This window comes from Emydura macquarii, unplaced genomic scaffold, assembly GCF_026122565.2.
Source record: "Emydura macquarii macquarii isolate MOO-44397 ecotype Brisbane River unplaced genomic scaffold, CSIRO-AGI_Emac_v2 contig_1366, whole genome shotgun sequence".
NCBI classification, from domain to species: Eukaryota; Metazoa; Chordata; order Testudines; family Chelidae; genus Emydura; species Emydura macquarii.
Genome location: NW_027131503.1, coordinates 6,466 through 25,318, shown reverse-complemented (window position 1 = coordinate 25,318; position 18,853 = coordinate 6,466). Strand labels below are relative to the sequence as shown.

The 18,853-nt window shown below is 46.6% G+C and overlaps 1 protein-coding gene across 1 annotated transcript; it reads left to right on the top strand.

The window, feature by feature from the left end:
- Positions 1–992: 992 nt before the first annotated feature.
- Positions 993–16,217, top strand: LOC137155671 (C-type lectin domain family 2 member E-like). Its single transcript, XM_067552023.1, has 6 exons — positions 993–1,074; positions 4,066–4,164; positions 8,798–8,944; positions 13,305–13,429; positions 14,459–14,562; positions 16,067–16,217. The coding sequence occupies exons 1-6, from the start codon at positions 993–995 to the stop codon at positions 16,215–16,217; spliced, it is 708 nt and encodes a 235-aa protein (XP_067408124.1).
- The last annotated feature ends 2,636 nt before the right edge of the window (positions 16,218–18,853 follow it).

The window sequence follows — 18,853 nt, the reverse complement described above, 5'->3', positions numbered from 1 at the left end:
TAATTTGATCTTTCCCTATTTTGGCTTGTTCATTCCCCTTGTTGTTAACATTAATTGTGTTGAGTAGCTGTCATCCTTAACCTTTTTAGTGAAGACTGCAGTAAAATAGGCATTGAACACCTCAGCCTTCTTGATCTGATCAGTTATTAGCTCTCCTTCCCTGCTCAGTAGTGGACCTATATTTTCCTTCGTTTTCCTTTTGTTCATAATGTATTTAAAGATTTTCTTCTTATTGCCTTTTATGTTCCTTTCTAGGTGTAACTCATGTTGTGCTTCAGACTTTTTGATTTTGTTCCTACATGCTTGTGCTGTTCTTTTGTATCATCCTTAGCAATTTGTCCATGCTTCCACTTTGTGTAGGATTCCTTTTTGATTTTCAGGTCATTAAAGAGCTCCTGATGCAGCCACATTGGCCTCTCACTATTCTTTCGGTCTTGCCTCCACACCAGGATAGTTTGCAGTTATGTGGTTCATACTGAACCTTGTAGAGTCAGTTACACCTCGACACAACGTGTGGAGAGAAAAATGAAGTTAAAAGTTCAGGGAGAGAGACTGGTGTTGCGGTTAAGGCATGGGCTAGGCATCTAAGTGCTGAGTTTAACTCCCAGCTCTGTTACTGATGCCGTGAGGGCAAGTAGTAATTGTTAAACCCAACCTTTGCAGGTTCTCCTTGGACTAGAAAACGTGCATGAGACAGTTCTGGTAGAAAGCAGTTTTTCTGAAGGGTTGACAAGATAATTGATTCTGAAAAGGTGTTTAGTTTATGTGGTCACTACCATGGGTGCAGAATGCACATCCAGCTCTGATGTGGCTGGTTGGATCATGCGTCTTTACTTCGTATGTGGTTTCACACTCACTCTTGTGGAGGAGACAAAGCTTCTACCACAGGCATGCACTTGAAGCTAGAGGCTGAGACTGAATCCAATTAATCACTTTGTCATTTCTCTTCTGAATAGCTGCTGGATCATCAAAGCTGAGAGCAGCTTGGGACAATGGAAGGCGAAGAGGCTTATGTGGTACTAAACCTCCGCAGGAGGAACCAATCAGCCTTGCCACATCCCCAGGGAAGCCAAGGTATTAATTTAAAGTGCCTCTGTGGTATTCATGTTAGAATTATCCTCTTTCAAATCCCTCCTTAAGGCTCATCTCTGCTGTGATGTCAACGGAATCCAGCCTGTGAACCTGGCTAGACAGGGATGGGCTGTGACTGTTCCTCTTCTCCTTGCCTTTCTCTATATTTTTCTTTTTAAACTTCTTTTTTCCATTAACACAAAATGGAATCACATAATTATCCAGCTGTCTGTCCTTCTTAACACTAACCTAATCAAGTCACATTTCTCCCAAGCGTAACTGACCTTGGCAATAACTGTAAGGCATTTCCATTACCCATTGTCTGTGTTTCTGAATTGCAAACCACTCAGGACCAGGGCTCTGTTTTGTTTGAGCTGCACTCAGCACAATGGGGTCCCAGCTCTGATGGGGGCCTATGGGCGTTTCCATCATTATAGAATCCGAGAAATGTCGGGCTGGAAGGGAAGGCGTTGGGAGATCATCTTCTCATCTCTCCCCCAGTGCTGAGACAGGATAAAATATAACTAGACCATCCCTGAGAGGTGATTGTCCAACCTGTTCTTGAAAACCTCCAGTGACAGGGATTCCACAACCTCCCTTGGTGACAGTAACTATTCTGTAAATATAAATAATATCCTATAACTAATTATACTGTAAATATTATTAATAATAAGGCCCTATCTTTTAGCAAAGGGATAGATGAAAATACATGGAACAAATGCGGTCACAGTGTATAATTCTGGCAATGATAGATTAGTGCAGATGGCAGTAAATGCAGAACTTTACATAGACCAGGGAGTGACTATAGTGAGACTTGGTACATGGTATGTCTAGAGTTGCTCTGGCAAATACCATGTAAAAGATTTTGCAAGAACAAGGCTCTAGAAAACATCCAGAAAATAATATCAGTAAATTAGAGATAGTTGGAGAATCCCGCCCCCAAAGCATTTAAAAGTACTGTGTCCAAGTTTGGGCCCGACACTACAGAACGGATGTGGACAAATTAAAAAGAGTCCAGTGGAGAGCAATGACAATGGTAAGGGGGCTGCAGTACATGATTTATGAGGAAATGCTGAGGGAACTAGGCTTGTTTAGTCTACAGAAGAGAAAAGTGAGAGGGGGATTTGATAGCAGCCTTTAACTATCTGAAAGGGCTTCCAGGGAGGATGAAGCTAGGCTGTTTTCAGTGGTAATAGATGACAGAACTAGGAGCAGTGGTCTCAAGTTGCAGTCGGGAAGGTCTCAGTTGGATATTAGGAAAAGGTTTTTCACTGGGAGGGTGGTGGAGTGCTGGAATGGGTTACCTAGGGAGGTGGTAGAATCTCCATCCTTAGTGGTTTTTAAGGTGCAACTTGACAAAGCCCTGGCTGGGATGGGTTAGTTGGTGTTGGTCCTACTTTGAGCAGGGGGTTGGACTAGATACCTCCTGAGGTCCCTTCCAACCCTCATCTTCTATGATTCTATGAAAAATCCTTATGGTGCGCTTTGTTTTTTAACAGACCAAGTTTTCAAAACTATCCTTGGAACTTTTTGGGTTTTTTTGCTCCATAGTGTTAAAATAAATGATTTTCTGAAATGGTGTTTGTGATGGAGGGGAATACATCGGTATCGAATTGTGAACATTCTTTTGTTTGGGGAAGTCCTTTTTTTTTTTTTTTTTTGGTCTCTTCCATTTTGATTGCTCGAAGCCAGTTTGTATCATGTATTAAAAAACTAAGGTCAGTCTATTGTAGACCCTGTCCTGCTCTTGCTGGGGAGTGGGACACCAATGAGAGACCTGTCAAAGGCCACCAGTGTTGAATGCTTCTTCCCTACCCCTACTTGAACGATGGGTTTCCTGTTAATAGGGCCACTGACTTTAAAGGACTCTCTAAGGGATCAGCTTGGCTAGTTATTCATGGCGGTGGGTAAAATGTGTGCAGTAATTTTCCCCCCTAAAGCTTCTCATGGCCCCCTCAGAATACACTCTGCACCCTCCCAGTTTGAGAACCTCTGCCCTACACCGTAGCCAACGGGAAGAAGGGAGAGTGTCTGGAGCAAGGGACCAGTGTACTTCCACATGCCAGAAGACCAGGCTAAGGAGAGAGAAGACAGGAAGGGCTGCCTAGCCTAAGGCTGCTGACCAAATCCAAGAGTCACAGGAGGAGCTAGATCAGACTAAGGGGTTGCATGCAGAATTTTGTTGTGACTCTCTAGTGATTTGAAGAGTAAAAGTATCTATGGTTTGCTAAGCTCGGGTTCCTTGTTTTCCTGGTACATTGTCCCTGGAGGAGTGAAACCACAGCTTCTGCAGCCACATGGACTCTGGGAGAGTGCGTCTAAGTCACTAGGGGCCCGCAAGGGCTGGGGAACTAGTTCCAGGGTCTACATGGCTGGACTACAGGGTCCTGCAGCCCAAGATGGGATCAGACAGTGGATGTCTGCCCCTGGGAGTGTGCTTGAGAGATCCAGCACTAGGAACACCCACAAATCAAAATGAGCATTTGTAGAAACTCAGCTAAACCCAGATAAAATGAGCAAATGTAAAAAAGAAGAAAGGGACTGAGATAGATGACAGGAAGGGGCAAAAAGCGAGTGAGAGAGGAATGAGGCTAGAACACAAAAGAGAAAAGAAGTAAGATAACAACTGATTGAAGATGATGATGACCGTACACGAAGCCTGAGAACCACGTTAACACAGCATGAAGAACAAAGAGCAAAAAAGAGAATCAGAAAGGAAAAAGGGAAAGGAAAAAAATAAACAAACTAATTTTTGCATTTACAGTTTAAGTAAAATATGTTTGAAACACAAAAAGTTTCAAAAGATCATTTTTGGTTTTGCAAAAACTTTGATTTTAAGAATAAAAAGGGCATTTTATTTATTTATTTATTTATTTTAAAGATAGTTTTGTTTTGGAAAGTAATAATCAACCTGCTCTGTAAATTACTCTGTGTCTCCCATGTAGCGCTCACAATAGCCACTGCTGATATTTCACAAGCTATTGAATATTACAGATTCTCCTCTGAATCTCCGTTGGTACAAAATCATTTTGGGGCTGCTGTTGGCAGGAAGTGTGGCCCTGAAGCTGGGTGTGGCCATTCTGGTTCTCTCGGGTAAGCACGCAAGCAGATCTGTTTCTTTTTAACTCTATGCACTAACTGTGAAATTCTTAGAGTGCAACACAGAACTCAGCCCAGGACTCTGGACTGCTCCAAGGTCATTGCCCCTCCTGCCCCAGCCCTGCCCCTCAGCATGTCTCCTCCATACTATGCTTGCAAGAGGGTCCTTAGAAGAGAGCTCATGGCTGTCTTCTGCAGTGACTGCACCTAGGGAATTCTCCCATGGTCAGATGAAGGGCTTTGAGAGCTCCTTTGAGCGGCCGTGGTTCTTTTATGCATCATTAAATGTCCTTCTAAGAAGATGCACTCCCAGCTCGGCTGGTTAATTCACATCACCCAGTTATAGTGGCTTTGATGTTAAAGGGGACATTGCTGATCAGTTTGCTCCAAAATGTTTTTATGACCTTACAATATTGCTGCTCTGCTAGGCTGGAATCTGCCCCCAGGCTGGGGGCCAGCTGTTGTGTCATTAAATCCTCAGACTTGATCAGTATGTTCTCTATTCCTACATCTAGGTCACAAAGTAGCCATGCTAAAATGGACAAAACCAGCAGGGAAAATGTTAAAGGTGATCTGTAAAAAGGAGGCGCCTCTTTGTAATGTATCGCAGTTTTGTTAGCTGTGTTGATCCAAGGGTAGTAGAGAGACAAGGTGGGAGAGATAGTGTCTTTTATTGGACCAGCTTCTGCTGATGAGAGAGAGACAAGCTTTCAAGCTTATAAATAGCTCTTCTTTAGGGCTTCATGCTTCCCAAGATACAGAAACAAGGGAGCCCAGGTACACCCATCATATCTGGCCATGGCACTCTTACTGAAGGAATATTGGGATTCATAGAAACCATCCTCAAACCACTCACCACACAAATGGCCAGCTTCCTGCAGGACAAAACTGACGTCCTCCACAAACTGCAACATTAACAACCTATTTATGTCCCTCCCTATATTACAATGATGGCATCTGCCGGATTATGAACAAGACAAGCCCTGAAGAAGAACTCTGTGTAGCTCGAATGCTTGTCTGTCTCAACAACAGAAGCTGGTCCAATAAAAGATGTAGAATCATAGAACCATAGGGTTAGATGGAACGCAAGGGTCATCTAGTCTAGCCCCCTTTCAAGATAAAGGATTTGTTGTGTCTAAACCATCCAAGACAGATGGCTATCCAGCCTCCTTTTGACAACTTCCAGTGAGGCTCCATGACTTCCTGAGGCAGTTTGTTCCATTGTCCTTCTGTTCTTACAGTTCGGAAGCTTTTCCTGAGATTTAATCTAAATCTGCTATGCTGTAGTTTGAACCCATTGTTGTCCTGCCACCTGTGACAAGAGAGAATCCATTGTCCATTTCTTATGGCAGCCTTTCAATGTATCATGTCCCCACTTATCTTCTTAAAAACTTGTTCTTCTTTGAATCCCTATTTATTTCACTGAGAATTATGCATATTCACCATGCATCCGAAGCTGGAGCTTTGGAAAGTAGTACTGTTCGGTGGTCTATGCACACGCCCTGTGACACCACGTGGTCTTGCTGAGGCAATAGAGGATAATGCAGTCAGCTGCTAGCTTCTCCAGTTCCTTCTCACCACCACATAGTTCGAGTCAGAGCATCTACTTTTTTATCAGCCTTGCAACACAGTTTCCAAAACTGCCCTTAGTGCTGTTCATAGTTTTGATTTCTTATTTGTTCTGTATTTATTTTGTCTTTTTGTTCGATTCTTCCTTTCGTACCAGATATAGAATTTGGGATGCTGCTTCGGCATTGTTTCCCGCCAAACTTGGTCTCCCTCCCACCATATGGCTCTCATTCTATCCCTTTGATCATTTTTGTTGCTCATCTCTGGATCCTTTCCAGTTTCTCTACATCCTTTCTATACATGAGTGATCAAAACTGGACACAGTACTCCAGCTGAGGCCTAACCAGCGCCGAGTGTTTTATCAACAGATGCATTTGTTAATTAAAATTGCATTTGCTTTTTTTGCAAAGCAAATTGCTGACTCATATTGAAGTCCCACCACAAATAGTGCTGCTGCCATGCCGGTTAGCCCCCATTCTGCATTTGTGCACTTGATTTTTCTTCCCTAAGTGGAGCATCTTACATTTGTCTTTGTTGAATTTCATTTTGCTGTCTATAGCCCTGTTCTCCAGTTTATCAAGATCCCTTTGAATTTTAGCTCTCTCCTCCAAAGTGTTGGCAAGCCCCTCCCCCTCAGCTTTGTGTCATCTGCAAACTTGATTAGTATGCTCTCTATTCCTACATCTAGGTCATTAATAAAGATGTTAAACAACACTGGACCCAGAACAGATCCTTGGGGAACTCCAACTGAGTCCTCCCTTCAATCTGACATCATTCCATTAATAGTTACTCTTTGTTTGCAGTTGTTTAACTAATTATTTATCCATTTAATGGTCATTTCACTGAGCCCACATTTCTCCAGCTTACTTATCAGAATGTCATGTGGGACTGTGTCAAAATCCTTGCTGAAGTCTTATTACCTCACCCTCCATATCTTTGTAATGCGGTATGTTTAAAGTTGTTTACTTTAATGTCAAGAATATCAAGTCTTTTCTGCATTGTTTTGCAGAGGTCTGCTTGGGGGAACCAAAAAAATAAAGAGGGAGGTGTTAAATTTTAACAAAGAGAACATTTCTCCTAAGTGTTTTCCAGACATTTGAATTAAATAAAGAAATTAACCAGTCCCAATAAATATCACTTCCTTTCTCTGATGCTCGTTGTCACAGAGTGAGTGGCCCCTTTACAAAGAAATGGGGTCAGCCTTGCCTGTCCCATAGTTAGCTGCCTCTTAGCTTGAGGAGGTAGGGGTAAGCGGGCCTGGTGAATATCTGGGCCTCATAGAAAGGGCTATGAGAACTCAGGGGAGGAACTACAGGCAGCAGATTAGATTTCTGTGGAAGGCAGGGAGTTCCTTGGGAGGGAAGGCAATGGGAACTTGCTAGGAAAAAGGGCCGCAAGGGGGAAGGGCCTGCGGGGTGGAGCTCAGCTAAAAGAGCAAGGAGGAACTCTGCTGTGGCAGGGAGTGGGGAGAAGACAGGGAACTCCAGCAAGTAGCAGATTGTGAGAGGGACTCCAGGAAAAGCATTCTGGGAGTATAACAGAGCAGGGAAGGACTAAAAGGTAGCTCAGAAGGCGCTGAGAAGTGATCCCAGAGGGCTCAGAGTCCAGAGGGGTGGACTGAAGAGTAGCCCAAAAGGACAGAAGAACCTTTGGTTGGGCTGTTTGTTTGGATTTTTGTGACCATGGTAGGGTCTGGACTTGAAAGCAGGTGGCCGTGGCCAGAGGGCTCTGCCACACAAGCTGCAGACCACTACAGAACCAGAATGGTAGACAATAGGGGGCGCTAGCGCAGACAATAGGAGGCACTGCAATGCTATGTCTTGGCTCCAGGGGGCGCACTGATAGGTGTCCTCCCCATTCACTCACATTCCACTCCCTTGGTATCGGTGACATCTAAACCCTGCTCCTTGTCCATTCACCCATGGAATCGTCTAGGGAAGAAAAGGTTGATGAAGGTCAAGATGTGGCCAAGTGCCTAATGATCTGGGTGTCCAGCTTGAGGTGCCTTAAAGGGAGCCTGATTTTCAAAAAAGTGCTGGGCATCCACCCTCTGATAATGAGGCTTCTTTGAAGGTGCTTCAAGCTGGGCACCCAAAATTCCTGGGCACTTGGAAACATCTTGGCCTATACCAGAATTTCCTGGGCAAAAAAGTGTTCAAACAAAAAAGGGGATGAATGGAGAGGCAAAGAAGTGAATGGGAGTACACATAGAGCCCCTGCCATAGGGGAGAGGGAATGGGGATACACAGAGCAGCTGTCATGGGGAGAGAGGGAATGGGGGTACATAGAGCAGCTGGCATGGGGGAGAATAGGGGATCCTGGTATAGGAGGAGGGAGGAATGGGGGGCACCCAGAGCCCCTGGCAGGGGGAGATTGGGGATCCCTGGTATGGGGGCAATGGGAGCTGCACAGAGATCCTGGCAGGAGGAAATTAGGTGGGAGTTGCAGGGAGTCCCTGCAATAGAGGGGCATGGGAGAGTGCCCCACAAGGAGCTTGTGGGAGGAACGAAAGGATGCCAGGAACCCCTGGTCTGTGAAATGAGCATGGTCTACACAAGATATGAAGTGTGCGGCCCCTCCCCAGTACTTTTCAGGTCACTATATGCATTGCAACATGGGGCACAATCCCTGTTCTTTTTATTACTTTGCAGCTTACCTTTAAATATTTCAAGGCTATTGCAAATAAAGGAAGGGACAATGCACCCACACTGAGATACACGTTTCTGATGGATCCTTGTTCATATTTACACAGGAAATGCATGACATTGGCCTCAGGTTTAAAGGATCTGATTCTTTCTGTCTCTTCCTCTCTCCCACTCTCAGTTTTGCTGAATATGATGCACATTATTCCATATTATATTTAGGGTTGCCACCTTTGGTTGGACGCATACCTGGGGGTTTCATCACATGACATAATTAAAGAGGAATCTTCGATTCCTGGAGACTCCAGGACAAGCCTGGAGGGTTGGCAGCCCGAATTCTATTGCACTTGGGGGGACTATCAGGTAGTTACTGAACCACTAATAACACGGCTGTCTTTTTCAAGGTTTCCGGTCAGGGTCTCAGAAGGAGCAGAGCGGAGTGGCTCCAACTGCTGCTGAAAACACTAGCACTGCTGGAGGAGATGTAAATGGTGAGGAACACAGCCGAGTCATGATGAGTTCTAAGAGTCCATGTGAAGCAATGCCACAGATCAGCTCAACAGGTAGCATCAGCTCCTTTGTGACTGGGAGGGAAAAAAGACAATTGCAGTTACAGGCTGAGATATTTGTGCTATTTGTCCCATCTGCTACCACAAGAGAGGACAGATGGTCCAGTGGTTTGGGCACTAGCCCTAGGAGATCTGGTGCAGTCCCCTGCTCCACCACAAACTTCCTGTGTGATTTTGGACAAATCACTTAGCCTCTCTGTGCCTCTGTTCCCTGTCTGTAAAATGGGGATGATAGTCCTGCCCTGCCTTAAAGTGGTGCTGGGAAGAGAAATACATTCAAGATGGAGAAGCAATTTGATATCCACTGATGAAAAGCGCTGTACAGCAGCTGGTTATTATTATTAGATAAAACTGTTCATGGCTGCGGTGATGTGGGGCTGTGACACCTAGTGTACAGTTAGGGTAAATCCACAGGCAGCAGAGGACAATGTTAATATTATAATAGTAAAAAATGCAAGCATGCTGAACTAGCTGCAGGAGGACAGCCTAGGCCATTGGCAATGTGGTGCACTGAGGACTGTTGAAATTGAAAGCTCTCGCTTACAGAGCCACGAGTTTGCAGGCTAGGGGCTCTGTAGCAGCATGAGAGAGAAAACAGATCATTTGCAGCCAGCCAACTGAAAGCAAGGTGGGGTGAATTGTGCCTAATTGCCTTAGGGAGCAGCCTCCTTTCTCTCTCTCTGGTTTTGGGGGCTGCTGGTGTGTTCTGTATTATAAGAAATCAAGTTATGTTTTTTTATCTGTCTGCTCTGCGCATCTGCTGAAAACAACAGAGAAACTGGTAAGGAGGATGGACTTATTAAAAGCAAAGGAGAATGAGTAAAGATAAAATAGGTGTATTTGGCAATATGGAGAGTTTCAATTTAATGGAAAAGAGGAAGATTTTGCAACATATGTTCAGAAACTTGAGCAGTATTTTTATATAATTGCATAGAAGAAATGGATAAACCGCATGCTGTTCTCCTATCATTGGTGGGTAAAACCACCTTTCCAGTGCTTAATGACTTATGTTCTCCACAAGAACCTGGTGCGCTGGAACCTAAGCACATAATAGGCAACACTGGCATTGCCATAGGGAGTAAGTGTGTGTGGTGTATACACAATTGTCATCTCACTAACTGGTTCTAATTGTCTGATCCTGCACTGCACATAAATGGTCAATTTTCACAGTGGAGAGAGATAAATAGCATGGTCCCGCAGGGATGTGTACTGGGACCAATGCTGTTTAACATATTCATAGATGATCTGGAGAAAGGGGTAAACAATGAGGTGGCACAATTTGCAGATGATACAAAATTACTCAAGTTAGCTAAGTCCAAAGCTGACTGCAACAAGTTACAAAGGGATCTCACTAAACTGGGCAACAAAATGGCAGATGAAATGCAATGTAGAAAAGTGCAATGTTATGCACATTGGAAACCATAACCCCAACTATACATGTAAAATGATGGGTTCTGAATTAACTGTTACCACTCAAGAAAAAGATCTTGGGGTCATTGTGGATTATCGTTATCACTCCCATAACCGCACTGGTCATTGGGGCACCATCACTGATGAACGATCAACCAATTGTCTCCACCCCTGACAATTGTGTGTCAGTGTCTGAGTCTCTGCGAAGTTCATTCCTGTCCTCTCTTTTATGTTGTCAGTCCATCTCTTCTTCTGCCTGCCTCTTCTTCTCTTCCCCTGTTCAGTCCTTTGGAGGATGATCTTGGATAGGCCAGATGATCTTGTTACATGGCCGTACCACTTCAGCTTGCACTTCTAGGTCATCAGGAGATCTTCATATGACCCAGCACATTGGGTGATGATGTTACAAACCTCTTCATTAGTGACATGGTCGAGGTAGGAGATGCCCAAGATTTTACAGAAGCATCTCATCCCCACTGTCTGTATTTTCCATTCGAGTTCTGCCGTAAGGGTCCATTTCTCGCACACAAACAAAAAAATGGTGATGATGTTCTTGATCCTCCAAATTGGCTTTAACTTTGCCAGTGCTGCTGCTGTTTGTGCAGTTCTTGCCAGAATTTCTGCCTTTGATCCCTCGTCGGTGATGATTGCCCCCAGATACTTGAACTGTTTCGCTGTCTCCAGCTCTTGTCCACAGACAGTGATGTGTGAGTTGATCCCATCACATTTGTCATCGGCTGGTTTTCTCTGCATTAATTTCCATGCCGTACTTCATTCAATCAGTTCCTAAGGTTAGCAAATTCCTCTTTGCTACCTGCCAGGCCATCAACATCATCAGCATTATGCATCGAGATTTGAGATTCTTTATCCCCAAATACTGACTGTGCATATGATTATTTGGGACTTTGATCTTCTAGGGCATCAGTCATTATGCACTCCATTTAGTAGATGTTGAACAGTGTCTCTTAATCAACAGAACAGTGACAGACAAAAAAGCACTTTATTTACATTGCTAACCTCTAACGAGATATGTAAGTAACATGAAACAACTACCAACAATACACTTGCATATCAAAGCTCTTGTCTTCTTATAAGGAATGACCCTCACTACCATTGTATTTTCCTATAATATATCTTGAAAGGTCAGAGTTTGGCCATGCAACTTGCAAAGTGACTTGGCTTTTTCGGGCCTAGCGTCACAGCACATTTGTAGTATTTCATTTCTGATGCAAGGTTTTATCTTCCTATGGCGTTTCTCTAGGATGTCCATTGCTGCCTCATTCATTACAGCATTAAAATTGTTGGTCAATGTTTCTATATCTTCCTGTAGAGTAAGCAGCGGGGCAAAATTTCCGCTGATCACTGTTTGGAATGACTGCAATGCTTCAGTCATTGAGCCTTTCTAAGTCAAACTTGGTTCTGATGATCTTTGGCCTGATGTTCTTCCTTAATCGCAGTCAAAAGTTTAGCATCACAAGGTCGTGATCACTTCTAATATCAGCATTGTGGAAGATCCTTGTTTTAGCTCTGTTGATCTCAGAATGAAATCGGTTTTGCATCATGATGTAGTCGATCTGGCTGTGTTGTAGATGATCAGGTGTATGCCACATTGATTGTTTGGATGCTTTATGTGCTCCTACTGTGTTTGCAAGAATTAGATTGTTGTAACTGGCAAACTCCAAAAGTCTCAGTCCTCTCTCATTGGTTACTGCATTACAGAAAGGGCCACAATAATCTCGCCAATCTGCGGTGCGTCAATACTATTTTAGCATTCCAATCTCCTTATACAATCAGGATATCTTATTGATGGTGTCTTGGAGCTGAGTCTAAAAATCTTCAGTTTGCTCGTTGTCATAGTCTGTTGTAGGGACGTAGACTTGTACCACTGTGATATTGAACAGCGCTGCCTTTAGGCGGATGGAGATAAACTGCTGGATATTGGGCGGCACCTAGTACTGAATTCTTGATACCTTAATGCACAAGAAATCCTATGCCACTGACATGTTTGTCTTCTCCACTGTAGTAGAGTACATGACCTTCTTCCATTAGTGCCTCTCCAAAGTTCTTCCATCTGCCCTTGGAGATTCCTGAAAGGTGCCAGGTGTATTGTTCCATTTTCTACTTTAGTTCATTTTAGATAGTTCTCTGAAAACATCCACTTGATATGAAGCAGCAGTCTAAAAAGTTAACAGAATGTTAGGCACCACTAGGAAAGAGACAGATGATAAATACAGAGAGTAACAGTGCTGCTATATAAATCCATTGTAGGCCCACACTGTGAATACTGCATGCAGTTCTGGTCATCCCATCTCAAAAATGATATATTAGAATTGGAAGAGGTACAGAGAAGGGCAATGGAAATGATTAGGGGTATGGAACAGTTTCCATATAAGGAGAGATTAAAAAGACTGGGACAGTTCATTTTAGAAAAGAGCCGACTAAGGGGGAATATGATAGAAGTCTATAAAATCATGACCTGTTTAGAAAAAGTGAATAGGGAAGTGTTATTTATCCCTTCACACAACACAAGAACCAGGGGGTCACCCGATGGAATTAATAGGCAGGAGGTTTAAAACAAACAAAATTAAGTACTTCTATGCACAGTGCACAGTCAACCTGTGGAAGCTGTTGCCAGGAGATGTTATGGAGGCCAAAAGTATAACTGGGCTCAAAAAAGAATTAGTTAAATTCATGGAGGAAAGGTCCACCAATGGCTTTTAGCCAAGATGGTCAGAGATGCAACCTCATGAGCTGCGTGTCCCTAAGTCTCTGACTGCCAGAAGCTGGGACTGGATGACAGGGCATGGATCACTGGATGGTTGACTGTTCTGTTCATTCCCTGTGAAACACCTGGCACTGGCCTTTGTAGGAAGACAAACTACTGGGCTAGACAGACCATCGGGCTGACCCAGCATGACTGTTCTTATGTTTTTATGTTCTAAAGGCTGGATCGGATACCAAGGGAAATGCTATTATTTCTCAGAGACTGAAGGGAACTGGACCTACAGCCAGAGCCAGTGCTCTTCACTCAGCGCCTCCCTGGCTGGGATCGACAGTGAGCAGGAAAAGGTGAGTGAGCAGCAGATGCTTCATCCCAACAGACGGGCCTTGGCAGGTCTCAGCCCTGGGGTCCCAGAAGTTTCTCTATTGGCTTTTATGCTGGGAAACTTTAGAATATTTCTGGTGGCCGAATCCCAGCCCTGGCTAGAGCTGGGCTGACAGTCAGAGGTCATGGGGGATCTACTCACTCCCAGCCCACCCTCCTCTTTCCCAGAGCCCCAGGAGGGAGAATCCCTCTCTGTAGGGCTGGGCTGGCCCTGTCAGCTCCTGACCAGTGATCTGCCTGTCGAGAGCCTGCCTCTCCAGCTCACCACAGCCAGTGACTCCATGTGGGGGGCTCCGTGTCCCTGCCCAAGGAAGCACTAAGGCTCTTGGGCTCTGCCGGGAGGGATCTCGGCCATTCCTCAGAGCAGCCCCCGTCTGTATGGCTGGGCAGGGGGCGCTATGTGCAAAGTGCTGGGAAGGAGCCTGGCATGGAGGCAGTGGTGCCAGCAAAGCCAAAAGAGCTGTCCCACCCCAGAGGGCACTGGAGAAGGGAAGGGGCTAGGGGTAGGACAAAGGGGCCATGTTAATACTGATTGGGTGGGAGATGGAGGCTATCTATGCACCCCTCCCCCCACACCTCCTGCACGTGTCCCCAGGTTCCCAGCTGAGCAGGTCCCAGACTGATAGGGCTTCCAGCAAACTGGGATTCTCGGCTAGCGATTGGCTCACTGGCTGAGGCTGCTGTCAGAGATGCGGAGCTACCAGTTCCCCCACCCCCTACCAAACCTAAAAGGGGGCCAGTGAAGGGAAAAACTGTTGCTCTAGCAGAATCCTGTCTTGTGACCTACAGCTAGTTCGTTTAGACTGTGACTTGTTCTCAGCCTCCCTGTGCCCCAGGCTGGGCTGGTGTTGTCGGACCTGGGGCTCTCAGCTGGCAAACTACGGGTGCCCCATCCAAACCTGAACTTCTGAGCAGTGGCCACACAGAGCCACAGGGCAGGTGAGCACCACAACCAGGGGCCTAAATATAATCTGGTTTGCCTGATTTTTCAGGATTTCTTGCTGTGCTATAAGGTCTTTCTTGACCGTTGGATCGGCCTCCACAGGGAGCCTGGCCAGCCCTGGAGATGGCCCAATGGCACCGAATTCGACCTCCGGTGAGTCCCTTTCCCTCTAGTAACGTTGTCAGTGTTAGCTCACAGGTGTCTGCTGAGCTGTCAATGGATCAATAACTCCTCATCTAACCAAGTCCTGTGTTTTTATTTGTATGTATGTTTCATAGGTTAAAACCAATATGCCATCAGCCTTTGAGTCCAGTGTTATCATAGCTTATTATTTGCATTAAGGTAGCAACAGGGAGCCATAGACTGAGGCCCCATTGTGCTGGGTGCTGGACAAACCCAGTACAGAAAGACAGTCTGTGTCTCAAGTGCTTTACAATACAGCAAAATCCTGGGCACAAGGGAGGCTGCTGATCCATTGGAGGAGACATTTGTAAGAGAGTAAAGAGTTAAAAGCTGGGCTAGTAGTCAGGCCTAAACTACAGGGAACGGGGTCAAGACAAGGGCAAACCTTGTTTCTGTTAATTGGTGTGAATTGTAGTTAGAGTCTGTTATCTCTCTTCTTCTCCTCCCTTTCTGGCCACCTGCTCAGGCGATGAGTCTATTGCCATTCCTGTGCAAGGCCTTTTGGTGGGAAGAAAACATTATCTTCCTTCTCCCCCTGGCATGCCTTTACTTCAAAGAATGTTGGTTAAAATGTATAGGTTTTAAGGTGATGTGCCTGACCTCTGTATGGTAATCCTGTAAACAACAAACAGGGCAGGTATAATTTTATTCATTATGTAGTTGTTAATATTAATTTTATAGGTGTCAATGTAACCAAATAAGGATCTATGGGGAGTTGCTGGAAATGGATACATTTACATACTGTTATGGATAAAAGAATTGTAAAGTAAGCCCCTCGTTGCTCACTCGCGGCGGCAAGGTGGAACAAGCAGGCTCTAAAGGGTTCCGTCTCCCCAATCCACCCCCAGGACAACCTGTTTGGTTATTTCTAACAGTCATGAACCAGAGCTCCAGTGGGCTGTCCGGGTGGTGGTTAGACTCTTTAACCCTTTCTGAAGTGCATTGTGCGGAGACTAACAGGGCGCTTCTGCACTGTTGGTGTAACTTGGGTCTCTCCATGGGAAGGTGCTAGAGAGAAATGCCATTTCATTAGCAGTCTGTCCTGACAGCCCCATGGGGTTTGAAACCGGCTCTTCACCCTGACAGTCCCAGAGCTGACTGGGGAGGATTGTATTAAACTCTTCTCCATGCAGAGCTGATGCTGTTTGCTGCCATGTGGGAGAGGCCTCTGGAATCCCTCTCCTTTGGGCTGAATGGGACTGGACAAAAAGTTAGGTCTAGGTGAGAGTGTTAAGCAAAGCTCAGTAGCAGGCAAGTCGTGCCAAATATCTACCCAGGATAAAGATGTCACTGGAAGCCCCAGCTTTCTTCTTTCAGCCCCCAGCCCATTTCCTTCTGCAAGGGAGGAATCTAAAATGGGGCTGAGGCTGACATCTGTGTGCAGCCATTCCCCTCCCTAACCTGCCCTGTGTGTGTGACAGATGGGAAATGCCCAGCCCCTCCCTGACTCCCACCCCCTGTGTCTCTGTTGCAGGTTTCCAATAAGAAGCGGAGGCACCTGTGCTTTTCTGATGGATGAGAACTGGTTCGGCAGCTCGAATTGTATGAGATGGAGACGCTGGATCTGCAGCAAACCCAATGCCTATACGATGGGGAAGGGATGCACCATGGAGTCAAAAGTTTGAGACTCGTGGGAACTAGACCTGGAGAAGCTTTATTGGGGACACATCTGCTACTACCCAAAAATGATGGCGTCTGGTTCTCTAATCCTTCCAGACCGTCCCCATGACTTTGTCCATGCCTGGCTGTGCACATTTCAAACTGTGGGGCTCCCAGCCGTTGCCTTGGGGAGATTGTTCTCTGGAACGGCACACTCCTCAGAGCTGGATGTTACTTTCCTTTGCTCAGTTTAATTCCATTAGTTCTAGTTCTTCATCCCCACAAGGATTCTGCTCCAAGAACTCCCCTTTGATGTCCTCCTTTGAAATTACTGTGTTGCCATAAGACAAGACCTAGTCCTCCCTATAAGAGTCATGTGCCTGGATCTAGTGCTGACAGGGAGCCATGGGTGGATTTGGGGGGGGAGGGGGTGAATGGAGGCGCAATGCCCCCCCAAAACATGATTTTTTTTCAAATCCTGCACTTCGTCCTCCCCCCCGCCAGGTATCCCCTGCCTCTCAAGCAGTGGTGTACCAAGGAAGGGGGGCGGGATGGGACCATGTCCCCAGGTAGCGGCCTAGTCGGGGCGCTGGCCGAGCCCTCAGAGGAGGAGCCAACCCCTTCTGATATCCCTGGTGGCCATGCTAACCCGTCCGGCAGCTCCCTTGTCGAGCCCAGTGTGGAGAGGCTGTGTTGGCGTGGCCGCTGTGGATGTCAGCGGGAGGGGAGGGTGACTCCCGGCTGGCACCCCACCCAGGCAGGCACCCGAGGGCATGGCCCCCTCAGCACGCCACTGCTCCTCTGGATGGCAGAGTCCACGGCCTGGCTGTGAGAGCCCGCTGTTCAGCCCCTTCCTTGCCACAGCAGAAGGGGTCATGCCCCCAGGCACAAGCCTGGGAGAAGGCACTGGCCGGGCCGTCCTTGGAGGATCCAACCCCTGCTGACATTCCTGGTGGCCCCACCGACCTGGCCCCTCTGCCTCCCGTCCCCATGTTGAGCTCAATGAAGGAGATGTGGGCTGGGTCGGTGCAGCCACTGGGAATGCCAGCGGGGGGCTCCTCCCAGGCTGGTGCCCAGGGGCATGTTCCCCTTGATACACCACTGACACCGCCCCCACCACCCCCATGGGGAAGGGAGAGTGGGGGAGAGTGTGTAACGGGCCCGCAGACCCCCCCACAGGGCACTGCCACCACTGCTGCCAACGGGGGGGACAGGGAATACATGTAGGGGTCATGGTTCCCCCATGGGATGCCCTAACCTCCCTACTTCTTGCCTCCCCCAAATTAAGTAGTCAAAATCCACCTATACAGCCAGCCAGCAGGCTGATACTGAAGATGCCAGCCAAAATGCAAATGGAGGTGTGACGCTAACCTCCAGCGGAACCATGTTGAGAGAGTTTAAACAGGGCAAACCACAAAGAATGGGGCAGGCAAAGCCCTAAATACTGGTGGTTTTTCTTCCATAGATATACCATCAGATATTGCTGGAAACGGATACATTTACATACTGTTATGGATAAAAGGACTGTGAAGTAACCCCCTCGTTGCTCACTCGCAGCGTCGAGGTGGAACGAGCAGGCAATAAAGGGTTCCGTCCCCCCAATATGCCCCAGGGTCAGCCTGTTCTTTATCTCTAACAATCCCTTCCACTGGTCTTCATCCCACAGAGCCCCATTCCCAACAAGGATGCTCACGGCTATGAAGAAATCTAGAGTACCTACAGATGAAGTACAGTGTGCACTGATGATGGACTCACAGATAGTGAAACCGAAGACAGAAAGTGGAGGACTGCTCATCTCTGATTAGATGGATGTCCCGTCCGTGCAGATGCACTTCTTCCACCTTCTCCTCCGGCTGGACAATTCTTCTGAAAGTGCAGCAAATAACCCAAGTGCGAACCATCACTGCCCAAAGCTCACTGGTGCATGAGATCCTGTCCTCCCTGCCTCCTTCCACTCTATATCAGCCCAATGGATGAAAAGAGATGGAGAACACAGACAGGTATCTTGGCTGGTCAACCCAGTCCCAGAGCACCAAGCACCCAACATGATTCTCGTTCCCTCCTACATGTTACAGGCTCTGGAGACCAAGCATCCAGCAATGCAGACCTACCACCTGCCCCTGTCCTATGAAGGCAGATGAGACAAGGAGACAGAGAGAGAGTGTTGGCCAACACGTTGGAGAAGATGGAGAGAGAGAGAGAGAAACAGAGGAAGAAGGAAAGGAACTCAGCACCTGGAGTCACACTCCTTGATCTAACCTTCTGCTGGGAAGACACACCACTCCCAGCCAGAGAGAGATGAGCAGCTCCTGAAAATGGGGACTGTGTCTCTGTCGTAGCCACAGCTAGTAACGACCCTTTTCTTACAAGCTGCAGCCAATGGAAACTCCCTGCTTGGTGGGCTGTGATGACCAGAGAGCCCTCACCAAAACAGACACTTATCTTACGGACGGTGATGGCTGCTCCATTCCCAGCTGGATGGGTCTTGCCTAGCATCAACAATGCTCATGGTCTCACTGCTCTGGCTCGCTTTGCATCTCACCAGGGGGCTGACCCTCCACTTCTTTCCCCTTGGTATTAAACAGGGAAAAACAAGACGGCTGTCATTGGAGTCTGCAATGCCTTGTAGGCTCTTCATCTCACCTATCCAACCCCTTTCCCA

Bases quoted from the DNA above. Each gene is read 5' to 3' on its own strand.
- LOC137155671 (XM_067552023.1), top strand. From the start codon at position 993: ATGGAAGGCGAAGAGGCTTATGTGGTACTAAACCTCCGCAGGAGGAAC. The intron at 13,430-14,458 runs GTGAGTGAGCAG...CTGATTTTTCAG, and splicing joins TCGACAGTGAGCAGGAAAAG to GATTTCTTGCTGTGCTATAA. The intron at 14,563-16,066 runs GTGAGTCCCTTT...TCTCTGTTGCAG, and splicing joins GGCACCGAATTCGACCTCCG to GTTTCCAATAAGAAGCGGAG.